At 44.5% G+C, this 20,473-nt stretch overlaps 1 protein-coding gene across 1 annotated transcript in view; it reads right to left on the bottom strand.

The window, feature by feature from the left end:
- The window catches only part of LOC116686864 (voltage-dependent calcium channel subunit alpha-2/delta-4), a 158,488-nt gene that overhangs the window by 36,079 nt on the left and 101,936 nt on the right, over positions 1-20,473 (bottom strand). Inside the window, exons 30-31 of the mRNA XM_032511910.1 lie at positions 4,554-4,598; positions 3,972-4,034 (exon numbers count right to left, since the gene is read on the bottom strand). Of these exons, the coding sequence (XP_032367801.1) occupies positions 3,972-4,034; positions 4,554-4,598 (108 nt within the window). The remainder of the gene's footprint in view (positions 1-3,971; positions 4,035-4,553; positions 4,599-20,473) is intronic.

Raw genomic sequence — 20,473 nt, 5'->3', positions numbered from 1 at the left:
TTGTATAAAGAGAAAATGTCCTCACAGAGGACAGAAAGATGATAAAAACAGGTTGAGGACATTTAATGGTCGTAGTTTTTATAACTAAATCAGTTTATAATTAGGAAAAAAGGTGCTTTGTGTCAGTGTGGATGTGTGTCTGAGTGGTGTGCGTGTGTGGGTGAGAGAGAGAGAGAGAGAGGGGAGAGAGCAGAGAGAGAGAGAGAGAGAGTGTGTGTGTGTGTGTGATGTGTGTGTGTTATAAAGAGAAATGTCCTCACAGAGACGAAAGATGATTAAAAAACGGGTGTTGAGGGAGCATTTATGGTCGTAGTTTTTCTAAACTAATCAGTTTAAATTAGGAGGAAGGCTGCTTTGGGATTCTCGTTGTGCTTGTCTTATGGTGGTGTGTTGGTGTGTCAGGTGTGTGTACTTTGTGTGGTTGTGGTGGGACCTAATCCTCCGTATCATGGCTCCTAAAAGGCGTAGTAATACGGGAGCTAACGAGCAGCTGTCAGATGGACAACCGCTCCAAGAGTTATAATCTTCATGTACGGAAGCCATCAATGTCAAAAAGAGACACGAAATATTCGTCGTTTTATAAGAAACAGAAAAGCTGTGGGACACTAAATTGAATTAACAAGTCTAAATGATTATTAAACTAAGATATTTAAATACGTACGTACCGCTGCTGTGTCTCTAACCTATGTTGGTCCTTAGTCAGTGGAACCCGAGTTTGTCCAATATCAATGTTGTTTTTAAGGACGCCAAGGTAATTCGCCCCAAAGAACATGTTTGATTCCCATAACTCTCTTTGGGATGCATTGTGATGGGGGGTAATTTTGGTCTAGTTCACTTTTATAGGCAAGTGAAAACAAAGTGAAGTGTTGTTGAATAGTATTGAGTACAAGTGGGACAATATTCCAGTCGGGTAGTCTTCATCAACATCCATTCCTTTAAATTTAGTCTCAATAAATTCCGAATATTCGCTTTTCTAACCCAAACATTAGGTGTAATTTCCATAAATGAGCTTTATGCTGCATAAATTCCAAAAATAACGTTAAAACTGAAGTTAATAAGTTATGTGGTGCGGAGGGTGCTCAGTGTTAGAGCGGTTGCATGCCAATCGGAACGGTTGGGTTCGATTCCCGCCTGCAGTCATTGTCGAAGTGTCCTTGGTCAAGACACTGAACCCGAGTTGCCCCGTGCTGCGCAGCGGATTGTGAATAGGTTTATGAATGTGTATCTGATGAGACGGTGGAACTTTGACGGACAGCCCCGGCCACAGTGTATGAATGTGGGTGTGAATGGTGAAGTTTCCTGTAGATGTAAAAGCGCTTTGAGCAGTTGTTAAGACTGGAAAAGCGCTATATAAATACAGCACATTTACATTTACTGTTACGTAGTGTTGAAAACGTCTAAAAAAGCGTCAAAGGTGTTGAAAAAAAGGACAAAAACGTGAGAAAAAGCGTCAACAAAATTGCTGATTTTCAATTTTGATGAGAAGACGACACGAGGTTAAAGAGATGCGACGCACACAAGTATAAATCCTCCCAACGGCGTAGATGGAGCAGCCTTTACACAATATATGCTTATTATATCTTTTCCAATTTCCACTGCTGCTTTGTGTAACCAGTGTTCCTTAGAGGGGGGGCGGGGGGGGGGTGGGGAGTTCTTTATAAACATAATTAAAGAACGTAGGTCAAAGACTTCATTTCCTGCATTCAGGTGAATTCTTATGCAACAACTTGTGTAGCAAAAGTAGACACAACACTTGTTTTCCATCAGATCGTTTATAGATATTGACATTTCATATTTTGGAATAGGGACAAATCTAGCTCTTCTAAATATTGAGGGAGGAGGGAGAGCGAGAGACAGAAAGAGAGAGAGATAGAGAGAGAGACACAGAGAGAGAGAGAGGGGGATGGGGGGGAGGGGAGGCGGTAGATGAGAGAAGAGAGAGAGAGAGCGGAAGCGGACGAGAGAGAGAGAGAGAGAGAAGATGCAGAGATGGAGAGAGGGAGAGGGAGAGGAAGAAGGAGGACCCTCCTCCACAGCGCTGAAAAGAGGGACAATCTCAGAAGTGGAACATCGTGGATTTAGACTAGAGGGGACATATCCCCTGCAACCCCCCCCCCCAAAATCTACGCCTATGTTCATAAGCATTTCCTTACTCTGCCCACTGTTTTACGTTGCATGTTCACTTATTGATTTTATTTTAATATTGTGTGAACAAACTAAGGTAAAGATCTTTTTGTCTCTTTAAGACGGTTTGAACCTGCCGTCCGCCCTGCAGCTCGCTCCGCTCTGGTTAAGCTCCGCCTACGGTCAGATGAGGTCATCAGGTGCAGCAGATGCTACGATTCACTGCTAATGCACCACACACACACACACACATGCACACACACACACACACACACACACAGATAGATTAAGCCCACAACTGTCCTCTAAATCCTGTGAGCCATCCAGATGTTGTTTATGAACACATGAAACGACGCAGAGAGACACTCCGGATGAGATCAACCTCCCGACTCGCGACAGGTTCCAGCCGAGCGGGGCCAAAGTAAAAGTAAATTAAAAAAGATTTAAAGAACTTTATCTGCAGGTTTCCTTAATAACTCCGGCCGTTCAGACTGATTACATCTTCTAAAGAGAACGGAAAAACGGAGATGAGATAAAGCTCTGTCATTTTTCATACAATGTTCTTAAATGACCTGGAACAGCAAACGAGACTGTGACAAGAACGCTATCAATATATATATATATATATATTGATAGTTTTTAGTAAGGCATCTGCCCGGTCCGATTTTTCCTGCCAAGTCCCAGAATGACCTGCGTCAGGTAGACGGCGCCACCCTTCCCCCGAACCATCACCTCACCCTGGTGGAGAGGTTGGTGTGTCCCGGTGAACCTGAGAGCTCGCCACGTGGTCTGGAGCTTCGTGCTCCTGGTCTCGGGAGAAGGAACAGATCAAGAATGGTTCAACCACTGCCTTGTGATCCGGGAGGGGAAAGGCTCAGGGAGCACACCCCCCACAGAGAAGCAACCACTAGGCAGGCCGATCCCTGTGCGAACGCAATGCCGAACGATACATCACACACCTTGGAATTGGGAGGAGAAGGTCCTTCAGTTGGAAGCAGGATGAAGCCGACAGGAAGCCACAAGGCGGGAGCTTCTTAATCCTACCTCTATCACAAAAACTGCAACATGGACTGTGCGTTTGATGCGTATCCCAGGAAGAGGGCAGACCATCGCAAATGAGATTTCCATCGATTTCCTGAATGTCAGATTTTATGTGCATTTTCCCAAAAGAAGTTCACTATTAAAAAGTAGGATTTTCATATTGAAAAATAAATTTCCAATTCATTTTTCAATATGAAAATCCAACTTATCTCATCCGGGCAATTGTCAGAAATGCCAGAGCAGGGGGAAAAACCGCGCAGGAGGAAGAGAGGGGGGGAAAACACCAGAGCAGGGGGATGAGAGGGGGAAACAACAGAGCCAGGGGGAATGAGAGGGGAGAACACAGACCAGGAGGGAATGAGAGGGGAAACGCCAGAGCAGGGGGAATGAGAGGGGGAAACGCAGGCAGGGGGAATGAGGAGGGGGAACAACAGAGCAGGGGGAATGAGAGGGGGAAACAACAGAGCAGGGGATGATAGGGGGGAAACGCCAGAGCAGGTGGGAAATTGAGAGGTGGGAAACGCTATTGCAGAGAGAGCGGAACGATGAGGGAATGAGAGGGGAAACGCCAGAGCAGGGGGCATGAGAGGGGGGGAAACGCCGAAGGGTGGAATAGGGGAGCCGAGGGGCGAGGGGGAACACCCAAGCAGGGGAATGAGAGGGAAAGGAAACGACAGAGCAGGGGGAATGAGAGGGGAAACACCAGATAGCCAGGGGGTAATGAGAGGGGGGAAAGCCAGAGCAGGGGGAATGAGAGGGGGAAACTTTTTTTTTTAATTAAAAGACAACGTAGCCTGAGATCTTACCTCCTTCCTGTCTTTAGACAGCAGGATGAAGCCGTTGTTGTCAACCAGGAAACAGTTCAGGTCCTGAGCCGGAAGCAGGAGGAAGAGGAAGCAGATGAGGAAGAGGAAGAGGAGGAAGAGGAAGGAAACAAAGGAGAAGCGTGTTTAAGGCATTCAAGGTGTTCAGGGTTGGTCTTGAGCAGACGGAGCACAGAGGGGAGGGCTCGGCGCTTGCAAATATCTAATTGTAATTTTTCTGCCAAATATTACGATTGGATTTACTTTTTTTAAAGTAAAGCTGAAGTTCAACATTCCCTGTGCACCAGGTAACATGTCGTGGAGCATTACAACACGAGACTCCATCAACGCTGCTCTGCGTCTCCATGCGAGGATGAGAACATCGATATGAATTCACAGCGTGTTATCACCAGCGTTGTCACATTATGCCAGCATTCATCTTATAAAAAACAGTAAATATGACAGCAAAAATAAGGAATAAAGGAAAGTTAAACGGTACAACAAACGGTCACGAGCTCGTCGCATTCTTTCAAATCGCAAATAGTGAATTAATTAATCGTTCAGCCCGATCGGTGGGTTACTTACAGCACTCTCACAGCTGAGAGGACACACGCCATCGGTGGAGGAGCACTGAGAGAGAGAGAGAGAGAGAGAGAGAGAGAGAGGGAGAGAGAGAGAGAGAAGAGAGATAAGAGAGAGAGAAGAGAAGAGATAGAGAGAAGGGATAGAGCAGATAGAGAGAAGAGTAGGGAGAAGGGATAGGGGAGAGAGGAGGAGGGGAGAAGGGGAAAGGGAGAGGGGGGATAGGGAGGAGAGGAGAGGGAGAAGCGAGAGAGATAGAGAAGGGGAGAAAGAGGATGAGAGGAGATAGAGGGGAAGAGGGGAGGGGTCTGTGCGTGAGAGAGTGCGAGATAATAGAGCGCATATTTCTACTATCGAGGGAGCAGGTAAGAGCCGAGAAGTAACAGTTAGAATAACTAAGAAAAGGGGCTGAGGGAGGTAAGTTAAGAGTGTGCTTAAGTTATAAGATAGCTGAGTGGACGAAGAGAGGGAAAATGTAGAGAGAATGGGAGCAAAAATGAGTAGTATAAAAGCGATCTTAGATATTATTTCTGCTGTGAGAGCAAAATGGGTTAAGAATCCGGCGAAAATGTAATTTTCTTGGGCGGGAATACACTATTGAGAGTTATGATATAAATATGTAGATCGATGTACTAGATATAGCGGAGATAAACGATTGACACAAGATTGAATTGAAGTAGACTAGTGGATAGCTGAGATACGATAATTTCAAAAAAAATGTGTTAATTCGGGCTTCCCAGGAGCGAATCCACGATATGAAAACGAAGAACGCAATCAAGCGGAAGCAAATGAAAAGGTCAATCAAATCAATTATCGAATAGTCCATGTTTACTACCCTTACACATACACAAACAACCCTCACGCGTCGTGTGTCGCTGGGCCTGGAAGCACCATTGTAGTAGAGTAGATGAAAGGGGGATGCGGGCAATAAGATCAAATTAAACATTAAATACAAACTTGAAAGAATAAATTAAAACATGAGGCCAACATAGTTGGGAAGTATAATTTTAAAGTTAAAATTGTTAAAAAATGACAATTCGCAATTTCCCTCCCAAAAACGACATGATAAAGTTTAAATCAGATGTGTTTATGTGTAGTAACATTAAAAGACGACTAGGAACACCACACGTGTGAGATAATGCTCTTAAATTTGGAAAATTTAAGATTTAAAACGTTTGGATTTGTCAGATACACGTTTTAATGGTGGTTATATACTTAGTAAATCTGTTAATGGTTATAAGGGTATGTTTTTAGTTTATAGGTTTTATTATAGTTTATTTTTTAGAGTTTTCTTTTTAAAGTTGGGCACAAGAAGGGCCTAATGAGACCTTATACAGACTTGAGTAAGGGATAGAGAAGTATATAAATACAAAAGAAATCAGATTAAAAAAATATAAGAAAAAAAAAAAAATGTTGGAAGAATACAGTCCCGCTCCTGACAAAATTCGTTTTCGGTATTATCTATAATATTTTGAGAAAAAATATCCTAATTGTCTAATTATATTTTAGAACAAGAAAGACAAGAGAAAAAAGAGAAAGGAATAGTCAAATTTTTAGCAAAAAATTGAGTAAAAATGTTTGGCGAAAGGATAAAGAACATAGGGCCTTGTGCGCAATGGCGAATGATCGAGAGATAAGGTAAATTGGTGAAACAAAGGAACAAAGGGGAGGCAAAGAAAGGGATGGAATAGTTGTGTGGGGGCCAATTTTCAAAATTGGAGGTGAAGTGGTTGAGCGGGGATGTTGGTGGGGTAGGGGTCCTGTTAGCGGACTGATCAGGGGGAAAAGGGAGAATGTAAAGGGGGAAAAATGGGGAGAAAAAAGATGGAGGCGGTGGAAACGGGGAAGGACTAAATGAAAAAGACAGGAAGTAGACTGGGGAGGAGGCGTAGAAGAAAAGGGGGAAAAAGGGAAAGAGAAATAAAAAGGGGAAAGGTGGGGGAGCGGAGGGGAGGGGGGGGGGAAAGAAGGGAAAGTAAAATTGGGAAAAAAAGAAAGGAGAAATTGGAGGGGAAGGGTGGGCTGCAGGGGAAAAATAGATGGGCGGATAGGTGGAGAGGATGGTCCAAGAGAACACGCGACATCAACAAGGTATAAAAGGGGACAATTGATTGGTGCATTTTGCATATGCCAGATATGTAATAGCCTTAGCCATGATCATGGTATGACACTGGTCCATTAGCCTGACTGAGCGGACTAGATGTATCGTCCCTATCTGGGGCGACGTTGTGTTGGCCGTAGATCGCTAAGACCATGGACGTGTTTGATACGAAGTCCAAAGTCAGTCAGGAGCCGAGGTAGATAGGAATCTCCCAAGGGGTCAATCAGAAGGCTTGCGGGTAGGTCTTTTGTTGGTTGTTGGGGTCTTGTGCCATCTTCCATGCTGTCGCTCACTTTCATACCATTAAATCATAGGTTCACATCCTACCAAAGACAGTGCATTCCTGACTCAGGCAGACCACGCAACTAGTCGTGCTACCCATGATGTTCGATGCTCGCAAGTCTCGGGACTGGGCCGGCCCAATCCTGCACCCGATCTTGTCTTCTTCCGCCTTGAGGAACTTTGTGGAAGTGGAGAGATGGGCAGTAATTTCGATGGATCACCATCCTAGCTCTAATTCTGAGAGTTTGGCCTCTTTTATGGTTGGAATAAAAAAGGGGTAATGCGTAAGATGTCTTGGTATGTGAGACATAAACTATTGATTGTTGCCACAACAAACATGTCCGACGACCTGCAGAGGATCTAGCTCCTTCCGAGTCCTCAGCAAACATAACCCCCCATGCAAGCTCTTGGTGAACAACCACCCAGGCAAACGCAACCAGGATTTTCTATTTTCCACCCCGGCAAACCAAACATTCACAAAAAGTATTAAGTCCTGGGTTAATCTTGGATCCCATGCTGAGCCCACAATCCAGGAGTCTCCTGCAATATTTGCGGGCGAAACTGTAGGTGTAAAAATTATTCCAACGAGATATTCATCTAGAAAAATAAAAACTTCCCCTTTCTCTTTCTTCCACTGATCTTCTCTCTAAATCATCAAAAAGTTTAAAATCCCATCTTAAGGCTCTTTCTTCCCTTATTTCCGGTTACTTCCTTTCTTTCTCATTTCAAACCCTCCTTACTTTCTTCCGTTAACTTTCTCTTGTCTCTTTCCTATCACATCCATCTTTCAAAATCCACTTCGCAATTTCTCCTTTCCTCGTCTTTGTCTTCTTCCACTAAGAGTCTGAGCCTTCATTGTGGTCTTCAGGTACCTCTCGACTCGTTACATCTTGAAGTCATAGTCGATCTCCGCAGCGTCCATCTGTTAGCAGGCTGTGGACGCCGGTTGCAGGGCTAGTGGACCCCGTTGCAGGGCTGTGGACCCGTTACAGCTGTTGGAGCCACCCGTTAGCGTAGGCCTTTTTGACCGCCCCCGCCCGCGTTAAGCAGTCTTTGTGGACCTGTTAAAAGCATCGTGAGACGAACCTGTCTAGATAGCCCGCAGGAAGTTCGGGTGGAACACTGTTGGTAAGCCCCCAAGGCAGAGCTGATGGGCCTTGGCACTGGCCAAACACAAGGGGTTGTTTTTCAGGTTTTTCTTCTTTTTGTCTTATTGTTAGTGCTGCGTTCTTCGGTAGTTGTTTGTTTAGTGCTGGTCTTGGTTTCTGGCCCGGCTGATGTGGACATTGGAACAGGAGGCCCATACAGAGCAGACGAAACAGTAAAATTCCCCTACAACTGTTCTGTGTGTGACCACGCGAGGCAGCCTTCCCACGGGGACTTGGCTGCTGGATCCAGAGGGACCAGATCGACAGTCGAAAGGTCGTCGTGTAAAAATGGGTCTGGCCTTAGGATTAGTTTTGGGAGTCTCAACAAACGGTCCTCCACGGACGGTCATAGGCAAAGGCGAAATGAAATCGGAAGCAGTGTGCATACTCTGGTAATCGGAAAAGAAGAAGATTTTGCATCTTGGGTTTTCTTGATGGTTGCTTCTTGTTACGGATCTTCCTTACCTGGGCATCGTCAAAACGTTACTACCAGTTTCTTCAAGATGTTTATTTGTATAAAAATATTTTCTAATTTAAGAATACAGTGTTTATAATAATTGTGGTAAAATCCCCTGTCACCTTCTAGTTCACGCTGATACAAACATTGAAGGCGTTCTATCATGGCACAAAAACTCAGGCAGATGGATAGATACTAGACTATCACAATTCAGACAGATGACGATCAGGTCTTGTTCATGCAAGGCAGATGTGGTATTGACAGTGGTCTTAACAAGCCTCACTGTCTTGATATATCCAACCTTACTTTAGGATTAGAGAGAAGATCCCTCGGGGAATCTTAGGCCTGTCTGCAGAGGTCTAGTTGCAGTTGAGTAGTATAAGGTCTAGGTATCTGGGGTTGTTTTTTTTTATTTACACAACGTGAGACCTGATTGGTCATTGATTCCCAGGTGAAGTCATTTACAAAGGAGACAAACTTATTCCTTTGCAAACATTGATGACTTCAGGGGCTGTTACCAACGTGTGATATTAGAATACTTTTTGCAGTTAGTTTTCCGTTTTTGCTCCTGCTGATAACATACTTATTAACAGAAGCTGCGGTCGGGATTTAAATGGCAGGACCATTTCTTGTCTGAATATAACTTCTTCGCCCCCCTGAGTTTCCCCTATTTTCCTTGTAAATATTCTGTACTGTTCTTATTTCGTCTGATTATCTTTCGTTGTAATAAATCTTGATTTAGAAAATTAAACAGTGATTTAGTTTTTGTATGAAAGTCAAAAGCGGGCGTCTTCAGGTCAATTTGTACACAAAATACAGAGCTACTTATGGGGAATAATTTGGTCAGGGAGGACTGTATACTAAGGAGTGTGGATATGTAGACAATGACAAGTAACTACACTCTAGTATAAAAGGAATAATATTGGTGATGGGACCACAGTAGCAGTGAAATTAAGAATGATGAATAAGAAGGTAGTTCAATAAGTGTAAGGAATTATAATATTTTAGGGATAGAGAGAGCAAGGAAGAGCCAGTTTGTATATACAATTGTTCAAAAAGACAGAGATGATCAAAATATCGTCCAGATAAGAAGGTATTAAGGATACTCCACTACGTAAGTGTGATGCTCGTGTTGGTGGTGTGTCACAGACAGACCACACGCTAGTACGCGACCCCTTACAAGGGAGAGTATAAAGTGTTTGAATGCCACAGGCAGGAGTAGGACCTTCCCATGTGGCAGCGTACTGTGGTGCATTGGATGGGAGAATGATCCTGCCTGAACGTGGCTCAGCTAGTGTTTGAGCATAAGCACAATGGATGGAGTGGAGATGGGTAGAACATTGTCCACAGAGGATGAGCGTGCAAGGGGAAATAGAAAGAATTATGACAAAAAAAAGCGAGCCCTCACTCACTCAAGTCGACCCCCCACAGAGAGTCCCACCCTCCACCCGCACGGGCCACAAAGAGCAGCACAGTTAGCCTGCAGATCTCAGACCGTCAGGACGACCGGCGAGCCCGGTATCAGCCGCAAATGCAGGAAAGCAGGAAAGCCCAGAGGGCGTTAACGCTACAAATTCCTGTAATAGGGTGGCGTCTTGAAGGAGTTTTGTTGGCCCAAGGCAATAGGGCCCTACGAGGGCTATAGCTGCCAGCCCTGGCCTCCGCAGCCGGATCTTCATGTAGTCAGGCGTAAGGGGGTCCAAACTGAAACAAAACCATGCCCGCACTGAACCCCATAAGGGGGGGGCGGCACATTATACAACGAGCTTATGCGACTGCAGAGGTCCCTGTCGAATGCGCGACTGTGATTCGATTCTCCTGCATGTTTGTCGCTGCCTGCTCAATCCTCTCTCCGTCTACGTCAGTCGAACCTTCGGGCACTGGTGCATCTCGTATCTTTTCCATAGCTTTCGAAAAGTGAACGCTTGCTCGGTCGTTGCATCTCTGCTCTTCGATCCAACTAGTTCGGTCCTGCTCACTCACCCTCACGCGCCCTCGGACCGTAGCCTTTCTCACACTGTTGCTAATCGCTACTCAATACAAGGAGCGGAATACCGCGCAAAAATATCTCATAAAACAGACAACGAACAAAGGAAATTGATATAATTTGATTGCTCTATGCCTCGAGAGGCGTGTTTCCAGAATTCAAATAGACTAAAAACACAAATTATGCAACGGACAAAGACAGATGGAAAGGTGACAGACTCTTCATGCCACTAAATGGAGTAGCCGACAGGGGGGGGCAGTTATCCAGGCAACTTAGCAATCGCAGCGCGGAGTCTCTCCAACAGACCGCCAGTGCACGTTGACTCTCGTAGGCCAGAGGAACGATCCAACAGCGGCTGGACCTCCAGCATTGATCTCCAGCAGTGCAGCACTCCCAAGAGCAGGACATGCCAACTGTGGACCTCCAGCACGGGGTATCGCCTCCAGCTGCGGAGATGAAACGTGTCACAGTACATGCACGCTCACAGCGAGGATACGCTCATCAGCAGACGCGTCCCACCCAGGACATCGCACGCAATGATATCCGGCGGCAGTGACCTCTACCAACCGACGATCATCCAGCATAATAATCCCCACAGTACTAAATCCCGCAACAGGACCGATCACGATTTTCACTGGCTAGGACCTACTCGCAGGGGACCGTTCCAGTACAGACTTCTTCAGCAAGCGTTACTGCTCCAACAGACCTTCCGCAGGATCTCCAGCATGACTATCTACGTCATTACATGCCAACAGGACCTCCTATGCAGAACCCTGCCAGTGATGGGGGGGACCTCCTAAACAGCCTAGCAGCGCGAGCAGACTCTTCCAATCGGACCCATGGCAGACAGGACCTTCGTCACGCCGGATCCGTCACTGTCCGTCAGACCTCTGAGGACATCTCGGCAGGACTTCCCGGCAGAACCACCGCAAGGACCTTACAGCAGGCCACTCCTGCGACCATCCAGCAGGACATCCGCCAGGACGTCCGGGCAGGACCTCCAACAAGGGGCTCCAGCAAGCAATATCCGCAGGACCATCCACAGGACCTCCACACAGGCAACGCCCTCCCGCCGGCAGGACTCTGCGGCAGGCCAATTCCAGCACGACCATCCAGCTAGGACCCCGTCCAGCTATTAGTCCTCCTGCATGACCTCCATGTCTAGGGCCTCCATTAGACCCATTCCAGCAGGACATCTAGCAGGACACTATCAGGGGGCCTTTGGCGAACAAGAAAAATCCTGAAATGCAAACATTGGCGATGTAGACAACCCTCTTACTTACTGCTTTAGGTCCTCTGTTAGCTGTGTTTGTCTGTCGCCCAACGTACATCTGTCTCCCCCCGCCCTGCATGCTTTTCGCACAATCCCCCCGAATCCTGGCAGGCTGTCCTCCCTCCTCTCGTCTGGTGAGAGCCGATGATCACAAGCAGCCCATGTCCGTCCTGATGGAAGTGTGACAGCTCAGTTCATAAGCTGGCTGATTTCGATACCTACGTCCACAATGCGGGCATGCGCATCTTTTGGCCGCGATCTCCTCTGGAGACGTCGGCGAAGACGCTGTGTTTGCCCGTCCTCCGGGTCGTGTCGCCGTCGCGGACTCGTCCATCAGCGGACGGCGCGCTCCTTCATCTCTCTTCTGTAGCGCCGCATCCAGTGTGAGGGCGCTAGATAGACGCACGCTCTGTCTTCGCGCTACCACCATCCCATAGAGCAACACACCGTGCCGCAGATCACGCCTCGCGAACTCTCTGCGTGCCGTGGCGCCCCGGCGGATGGCTCCTCCCGCCGTTAGGCCGCGGCGTTATGGCACTCCTGTCGTTGCTGTGCTGGAGCAGCGTGCCTTGGTGGGCAACGGGGGCCGCGTCGTCGCGTAACAGCCGGCGCGCCCCTCGCCTGTTCCCTTGAACTGGCAAGCATGGCTGAACATCTCGGCCGCACACGCTGCGGATGTCCCGGCCGCGCTTTTCAGATCCCCCGGAGGACCAGGGCTGCACCTGCTATCGTCGTCCAACCTCCCATCTTCAACTCAGACGGGGGGGGGGGGGACCCTTTAGTGTAATAATTATATCCATACAACAACTGGTTTAACCTGCATTGTTATGTCCACCTCCGTGACCGCCTCTTCGTTGTCCCTCGGGACTGATTTGGGGTTTTTAAAAACATTCTGAATAACATATTACTTCATAATCCTATTCGAGCAAATATTGTCTTTTAGCTCCATTTCTCAACAACTGAGATAACATCTATGTTCAGGAATGCATCGTTCTCTACTAACACCTATTTGAAACATGAATGGGGTTTTATGTTCATAAGGTTATAATTCCATGGTTAAAAGCCACTATGGAAACAACAGAAGTGTCATCATCCAGATAATGTTTTCTGAGTCAGTGAATACATGTTTATGCACAGGACAGTAAAGGAAAGGTACGCTGGTAGAAGGTAGAAAAAAATTATATTTGGTACGCATTTTTTTGTATCATTTTTTCGATCATGGCAATAGTTTCAGTGGCAATACTGTATCGTTGTTTGGTTCTGCAACTAGACGCGCAGTATGGATCTGTTATCAAATAAAAAACAATACACTTAAACTGAGATAACAAAGAGAGAAGTAATTTTTTTTAATAATAAAACAGTGTATGTGATGAAGTTTTCCTTTGTGACGTCTTTTGAAATTGGGATAAAAAAGAAAGAATTCACATTAATAATCATATCATGGCAGCAGTATGGGATGGATATCGAGGGCAGTCGGGTGACTCCCATCTCTAATTACTTGGAGCTACGTTTTTCACGTTGAGTTTGGGGGGGGGGGGGGAGCGCAGTGCACCCCGACAACGCTGGAAAACAGTTTTAACACAGCTAGCTACTAACGATTAATACAGCGGTCTCCTGCAACTTTTGGCTAACGTTAGCTTATTGTCTCATCGGGGGTCGATAAACAGTAGAATCATCAATTCCGAGTCACAGTGCTTTTTTCTCATAAACTGGAGCTTCGTGAGTGATTTCATGTCGCTGCTTGTTCCTCCCTTTGGCCTAGGATGAGTGCAAGTACTCCCTCATGTTGTTTTACTTTTCGGTTGCCATGACTTCTCGAGTAATGACTCCTTTCCTCTGTTCCATTGCTCGGGGAGAGAATAGAGTAGAGATACATGACAGATTGCTTGAGTTTTTGCAGAGTTGTGTAGTTACCAATTACGAGCTGAAGGAGCGGCGTGTACATACGAAGCCCTGTGTGGTAAAACACCATGTGCGAATTAAGTCCTCGGAGCAGCACCTTTTTTAATAATTTCGTATCATGTCCAATTACGTCTTTCTGGACTTTGTCTTTGAAAACATCTCCAATTCATACTCAAACCCTTAAAGCATCATTTCAGACCAAAGATTTCTGACAAGTAGTTCGAGTTGAAACATGGCCGTTATCGCTGTCGGTACCTGTTTTATCTTTTTATAACCAAGAGGTTTATTGTTATCTTATTATTTTTCTCATCTCTATTATACGTCTTCTTGCTCTCTATATCTCGTAATTTTCTTTTGCGGAACTAACTGCTCTGGATAAATTCAATTTCGTCTGTTTGGGACGTTCATCCCAATTAATTATAAGAGAAGGCTTAGTTCCACCGGATGAGACATACCCGCGTTTTTCTTCATAGCCAGCATGCTTGTAAGCTTTCCTGCTTTACGTTTTTTTTGGTAGTTAGATTTACATTTGTTGTCTAAAAATGAATGTGGATATGTATTGGACCGGGAGATACTTTGCTACATGGCTGCAATTTTTACATTGCACTACACCACATGTCATTTAGTCAGTCAGACGCTTTTTATCCAAAGCAACTTACATTTTGCTACATATACTGGATGTTAGATGATTGCGATATTTCTTGGACAACGGGGGGTGAAGTTGGCCTTGGCTCAGGACACATTGGTTGATTATTGCTGTTGGAACAAACCCAGATCGCTCACAACAAAGCGCTCACTTGAGCCTGCGTCAAAAAAACTCCACCCTTTCCACCAGCTGACAGTCTCTAGGTCCTTAGAAACGTCAGCCTCAGGAGACTCGAACCAGCTGACTTTAGTCCAGCTGAGACTGGCCGGATCATGTTATGGTTCCTCATAACCAATCTGTGCCTAACATGTCCTTACTATTATATAAGGAACTATATAAGTACAATAGAGTATAGATTTGAGCCGGCCCTTTTCTGGCATACCTGACACAAGCCAATACGACTGTTGCATTTTTTTGTGAGTTAAGTTGAGGAATGGGAAGGTATTGTGAAAGATGAAGGGTCTTCTTTCTTATGTTAATGTTGTTGTTTTAAAATTCTGTATTTTGGCACCGAATGTCCTATCGCACAGATTGTGATTGTACCCTTACCGCTTACTCTCCTCAAAAATAAGCCATTGATATTCTAATTTGTCATTACTTTCCTGTACAATAACCTTTGGCTTTGGTTATTACAAGAAAAAGAAAAGAAAAAGAATAACATTCTGTAGAAATGTTAGTGGAGGAAAGAGACGGGAGAGCTAACAGGATGGAGTCCATTGTATATCTTAGATGTCTTTTGCTCACATCCTATCCGTCCCTGCTGTGCAGAAGATTAATTGCTTCGTTAGACAGCTTTTAAAGGTACTGACTGAAAAACAAGAAAGAATTGCTCTTTCTATAAAGCCGATCAATTTTGATGTCGAGTATTTAAGATGGGAGAGACCCGCTAACGGGCTCTGCTCACGGGTCCCTGTAAATATCCACTGTCATCCAGTGCTTGAAGTTCTCTTCAGCTTGCAGTCCTCACGCCAGGGGTTTCCGGCTCCCGCCAGGCGGAGCTGCTGGTACGCCCCACCAGGGGCTCGAAATTTGACTCGGTCGCAGGCTCTCCGAGCCGGTTTCCGCCAGGACAGCCAGGCGAGTCCTGAAGGGCTCGACGTACAGCACGCCTTGGGCAGTCCACAGGAGGGCGCGTTGGAGGACAGGTCGAGCCCCCGCAGCAAAGAAAGCCGCCACATGGCCGGGGCCCCGCTGACAACGTCACCCCTGCTCGAGGCCTATCCTACTAAGCTCTCCCTTGACTTTCGGTTCGTGGGGGACTTCTGTGCCGTTGGTTGGGGTCAGGGTCCCCCATCCGAGGTACCACCGAGGTAGGTTGGCGGAGAGATGTGAGGCTAGCGCAGAATGGTCCTCATCATGCTCGAGAAGCGCGCCCTCTGTCTGCAGTTATGGAAAAGTGGATTCTATTCTGGGAGAGATCCCAGGAGATCGCGGATCCTGCCTGCTAGTGCCAGCGCCGTTGGACAGGTCGGGCATTCGTTGCCGCTTAGGGACTACATGTGTTTCGTGTGTATGGCGGTTGGTAGGATCAGAGAGTCGCTGGTCCGCTAGCTGTCCTTCAGGATGGGCCTTCAGAGAGAGAGAAGAATGCCTTCTGTCATTTTCATCCTAGGATTGGGCGCTTGCAGAGAGGAGAAGGCCCACGGCGGAGGTCAGAGTCGGTGGTGTTACCTGTAGCAATAGTGTCAGCCCAGTCGGGACAGCGCGTGGCGGCCGGAGCCCAGCAGCGCCAGGCAGTAACCAATACGCAGACCCGGCCAACCTGTCACTGCACAGACAGCGAGCCACCGCTTGAAGACATTGTGAAACAGATTTTTTTTACAAAAAAAAAAAACTAAAGCTTTCTTCGAAGGGAGACATGTATACAACTAAGGAGAAAACTATGTAGAAAATGAAGGACTGCTAAAGTAGAAAACATTTTTGAGGCTTTTTATCCTTGCTTTTTCCTGTTTCGCGTCCTAAAGATGAATCATGAATCATCAGAGACGAGCTGACGCTCGTATCTAATCAGATCTTATTTCATCAATAAAGGATCGGCAAGTATCAAGTCTTAGACTCAGTTGAACTTAATTCAGAAAACCTCTCTGCTTTTCAGCCTACAGTTTTTCTGAAGTCATCACAAAAGACACATCTCTTGGAAATTATATAATGAATGACTCCAAAAGTACTCCATATCAGGGCTGAATCTGTGCTCAGACTCCTGACCTAACGCAAAACGAGCAAAACTAGGACTCAAAGGGTGCTTTCGCCTGATCTCCCTGCTATCTCTTCTGTCTGCTCGTTAACACAACCCCGCGCAGGCAGTGGAACGATGAAACGCGCGTCAGGTCCGGCCGGACGTTGTCACGACCATACAACCCCCAGATCTCCAGGTGACATTCCCACCATAACGGGTTCGGGAACTTTCTTCTATGTCTGTCGTACATGGACTCCTACCTGTGGACCTGTGCATCCGACTCCTCATTCCCATATGGTCCACAGAAAGACTCGTGGAGTGTGAGCCTGGACAAAAGTAAAGCAGGCAAAAGGAGACAGCATAAGAATGTTGCTAATGGGAAAAGAGCCTTGAGATAAATTTTTTTTTAATTTTTGGTGCCATTATGAAATGACCAAATGCTGGACGACATACATTGCATTGGGATTGGGACTTTGACAATTGGGGTGGGATTGGGGGGATTGCGGGGGGGGGCTGACATGGAGCTCAAAGGTTCTCCAGCAGGCTACGGCCAAGTACGGCATAGTGTAACACTGTTGGTCAGGCAGCTAGCAGATAGTGAGGATGACATTTTTTTTTATCAGTGTGTTGGTGAGTGTTGTCCCTGGGGCGAAGGCAGTGCTTAGTCAGTATTAGTAGAGGATATGTTCTTTTACCAGTGTGTCCTGGGGACAGTGGCCGAAAAGGCCATCTGTCTTAGCAGATAGTGCAGTGTGATGTGGGAATGTTTTTTACAAGAGAGTGTGTTCAGAGGTCAAGGGCAGGCTAGCTAAGCAGTATAGTGAGGACTAATTTTGTTTTTAAACAGGTGTGCAAGGGGACAGGCAGGCTAGCAAGATAGTGTTGAGGAATGCCTTTCTACAGTCGCTGTCCCTGGGGACTATGCAACTAGCCAGATTAGTGGGATGTATTTTTAGAAGTTGGGGATGCAAGTGGAATGTTTCGTTACAGTGTGTTGCAGTCAGGGACAGGATCAAGGAACTAGCTAGCAATAGTGGGATGTTTTTTACAGTGTGTTCTGGATGGATGTTTTTTTATAGCAGTGCTGTTCTGGGATCACATAAGTAGCGAGCTAGCAGATAGTGAGAGGCGAATGTTTTTTTTTTTACAGTGGGGTTTCCAGGTGGACAGCAGAGCTAGCTAGATATGAGGAGTATATGCTTTTACAGCGTGTGTTCCTGTGGGACAGCCCCACATCGCCAGGCAGCTAGCAGATCATTCAGTGGGATTTTTTTTACCAGTGTGTTCAGATACCGGCCAGGCAAGCAGGCTAGAGCAGTAACAATATAAAAATATAAGGTGAAATGGGAGGAAAGGGAGTAATAGTGTCTAGTGCGGATGGCCGTTAGCAGTAGAACCTACAGATCATCGCGGGCCCTGCGATATTCCAGCCATCGAGAATTATGTTCAGCCCGTGAAGCCTTGGTCCGCTTTTTTTTTTTTTTTTTTTTTTTCGTTCTTTGCTTATTTTTATTTGGGTTTTACTCTTAATAAGGGGTGGTTTTTTTTTTTTTTTTTTTTTTTTTTAATTTTGTTTTTTTTTTTTTTTGGGTTTTTCTTTTGTTTTGTTTTTTTTTTGGGAAATACAAACACAAATTACTTTTTTTTTTTTTTATTTTGTTTTTTATATTTTTTTATTTTTTTTATTATCTTTTTTTTGTTTTTTTTTTTTTTTTTAAAATTTAATACGCGATCACGAGGGAGCTAATGCCTCGACGTTCCAAGCGCAGGACAAGGGAGGGGGGGGGGGCGGGGGGACTCTACAATCGAGACGCGCTTGGCGCGTCTCTAGCCTTGCTGTGAACACATGCATACGACCCATTTTTTTACCCCCCCCACGACCGTCTTAGGGCCCTGTGCCTAGGTCTCTGTCGTACTCCACACAGTTTTTTACAATAACTCGAATTTTTTTTTGTTTAAACAGGTCAGTTTCACGCCATGAAAAGTCTAAGTTTAATCTACATACAGGAACAAATCTGTATACGGCACCTAACAATGACAAGTCGAAGTTAAAACGTGCATTAAGAATCGCTTTACACTGTTTTGTTTTTATTTACATGGAGAAGATATTTAACGTATAGAGAAGGTACAAACTCACGTTTTAACGATACCTTTTACACAACCGAAACGGCCAAATAGAAAGAAAGTTTTTGTAATTTTTGATAGAAAAAAAAAACAAAAAAAAAAAAAAAAAGAAAAAAAAAAAAAAAAACTTTAAACAAAGATACAACCACGCGCCGACTTCGCTCGCGTCAAAATTTAAATTGTCTGGACAATCTAACACCAAACTACCTTTTACGAACTGATTTTTACACAAAAACTATTTATTTTTTTACAACTATTTATTGTTTAAGCACTAAACGGTCACGAACATATGATATATACCGATAGAGAAACGCAAAGAGATTAGAGGTGATATAGAGCAAATAGTGAATGAATCACAAGGGTATACGATAAATACGGAAGATTCATCTACCACTCTCACTGGCTGGAGGGAGGTTTTTTACAAAGTATGCACATGATTAAATACATGGATAACAATAAACAACACAAGTACATAATATGTCATTGAGCAATCAAGCACTATCCACTAATCGTTCAGTTCGCTGGTTTAAACACAATGGCGGTCGCCCTAATTTCACAGGCAAAACTTAACAACCAACAAAGCTGTGTCATCAATTAGCACGACGACCCCACCAGGATCCCATTGTGATAGTGTTTTTACAGGAATAACAAAACAGCAGTTGTCAGTGTGAATTTCCTCTTTTCTCTGGTTTCTTGCCAAAACCAGTTGTGTTTCAGGAGATTCTGTTTCCTTGTCTTCTTAGCTACTTCTGTCTATTCGTGGTTTCCGGATCTGTGCAGTGTGTTTCTGTGTTCAGCACCTGAGGTGTTTTCCTTGCTCTCCTGCGGGGACCCCGAAGAACAACCCGGGGCTGGACAGCAGCTAGGTCAATCAGATAGGTGAGATATTCATGAAGCGAATGATTATTTATTTATAACATAGTTTTTTTTTTTTTTTTTTTTTTTATTTTTTTTTCTCTTTAGTATTTAAGTGCAGGTGTCCCGGCTATCTGGGGGGGACTGGGGCAGCACAGACAAGTTCCACACAGAGCTACCCTAAGCCGCTAGAGGAGCAATGTTTTTTTTTTTTTTTTTTTTTTAGTTTTTATTTTTTTAACAGTGAACAGTGTTGTTCTATACAGTGTGTTCAGCTCGATGACAGACACTTACGCGCAGCTCAGCCAGAGATCTCGTTTTTTTATTTGTTTTTTCTTTTCACTCGGTTTTTTTTGTCGTTTATATTTTTTTTTATTTTTTTACGTTTTTTTCTGAATTTTTCTTTTTAATGCTTAATTTGAGGTGTATTTTAATTATGAAAAAAAAAAAACAAAAAATATTTTTTTAATTTTTTGATGTTTTTTTTTTTTTTTTTGTTTGTGTTTTTTTTTTTTTTATTTATGTTTTTTTACTTTTTTTGTTTTTTAGCTGATTTTTTTTTTTTTAAAAGAATTTTTTATTTTAATTTTTTTTTGCTTAGTTTCTAAATTTTTGTTTTTTTTTTTCACGAACAGCCACTACCAGAATTAAGATATAAAAATATTTATGTTTTTACCTTTTTATTTCTTGTTGTGTGTTTTTTTTTTTTTATTTTTATTTTAAATTTTTTTTTTTTTATTTTTTGTTATTTTTTTGCTTTTTTTTTTTTATTTTTTTTGGATGTTTTTTGTTTTGTTATTTTTATTTTTTTTTTTTTTTTTTTTTTTTTTTTTTTTTTTTTTTTTACTGTTTTTTTTTTTATTTTTTGGTTTTTACTAACATTGTTGTTTTGTTTTTTGTTTTTTATTAGGAGGAGGGAGGGGGGAGTGGGGGGGGGGAGGAGGGGGAGAGGGGGGGGGGGTGGGTGAGAGG

The sequence above is a fragment of the Etheostoma spectabile genome, unplaced genomic scaffold (assembly GCF_008692095.1).
Source record: "Etheostoma spectabile isolate EspeVRDwgs_2016 unplaced genomic scaffold, UIUC_Espe_1.0 scaffold517, whole genome shotgun sequence".
In the NCBI taxonomy this organism is placed as follows: Eukaryota; Metazoa; Chordata; class Actinopteri; order Perciformes; family Percidae; genus Etheostoma; species Etheostoma spectabile.
The sequence above is the reverse complement of the archived record's forward strand: the minus strand, read 5'-3'. Positions and strand labels throughout refer to the sequence as shown.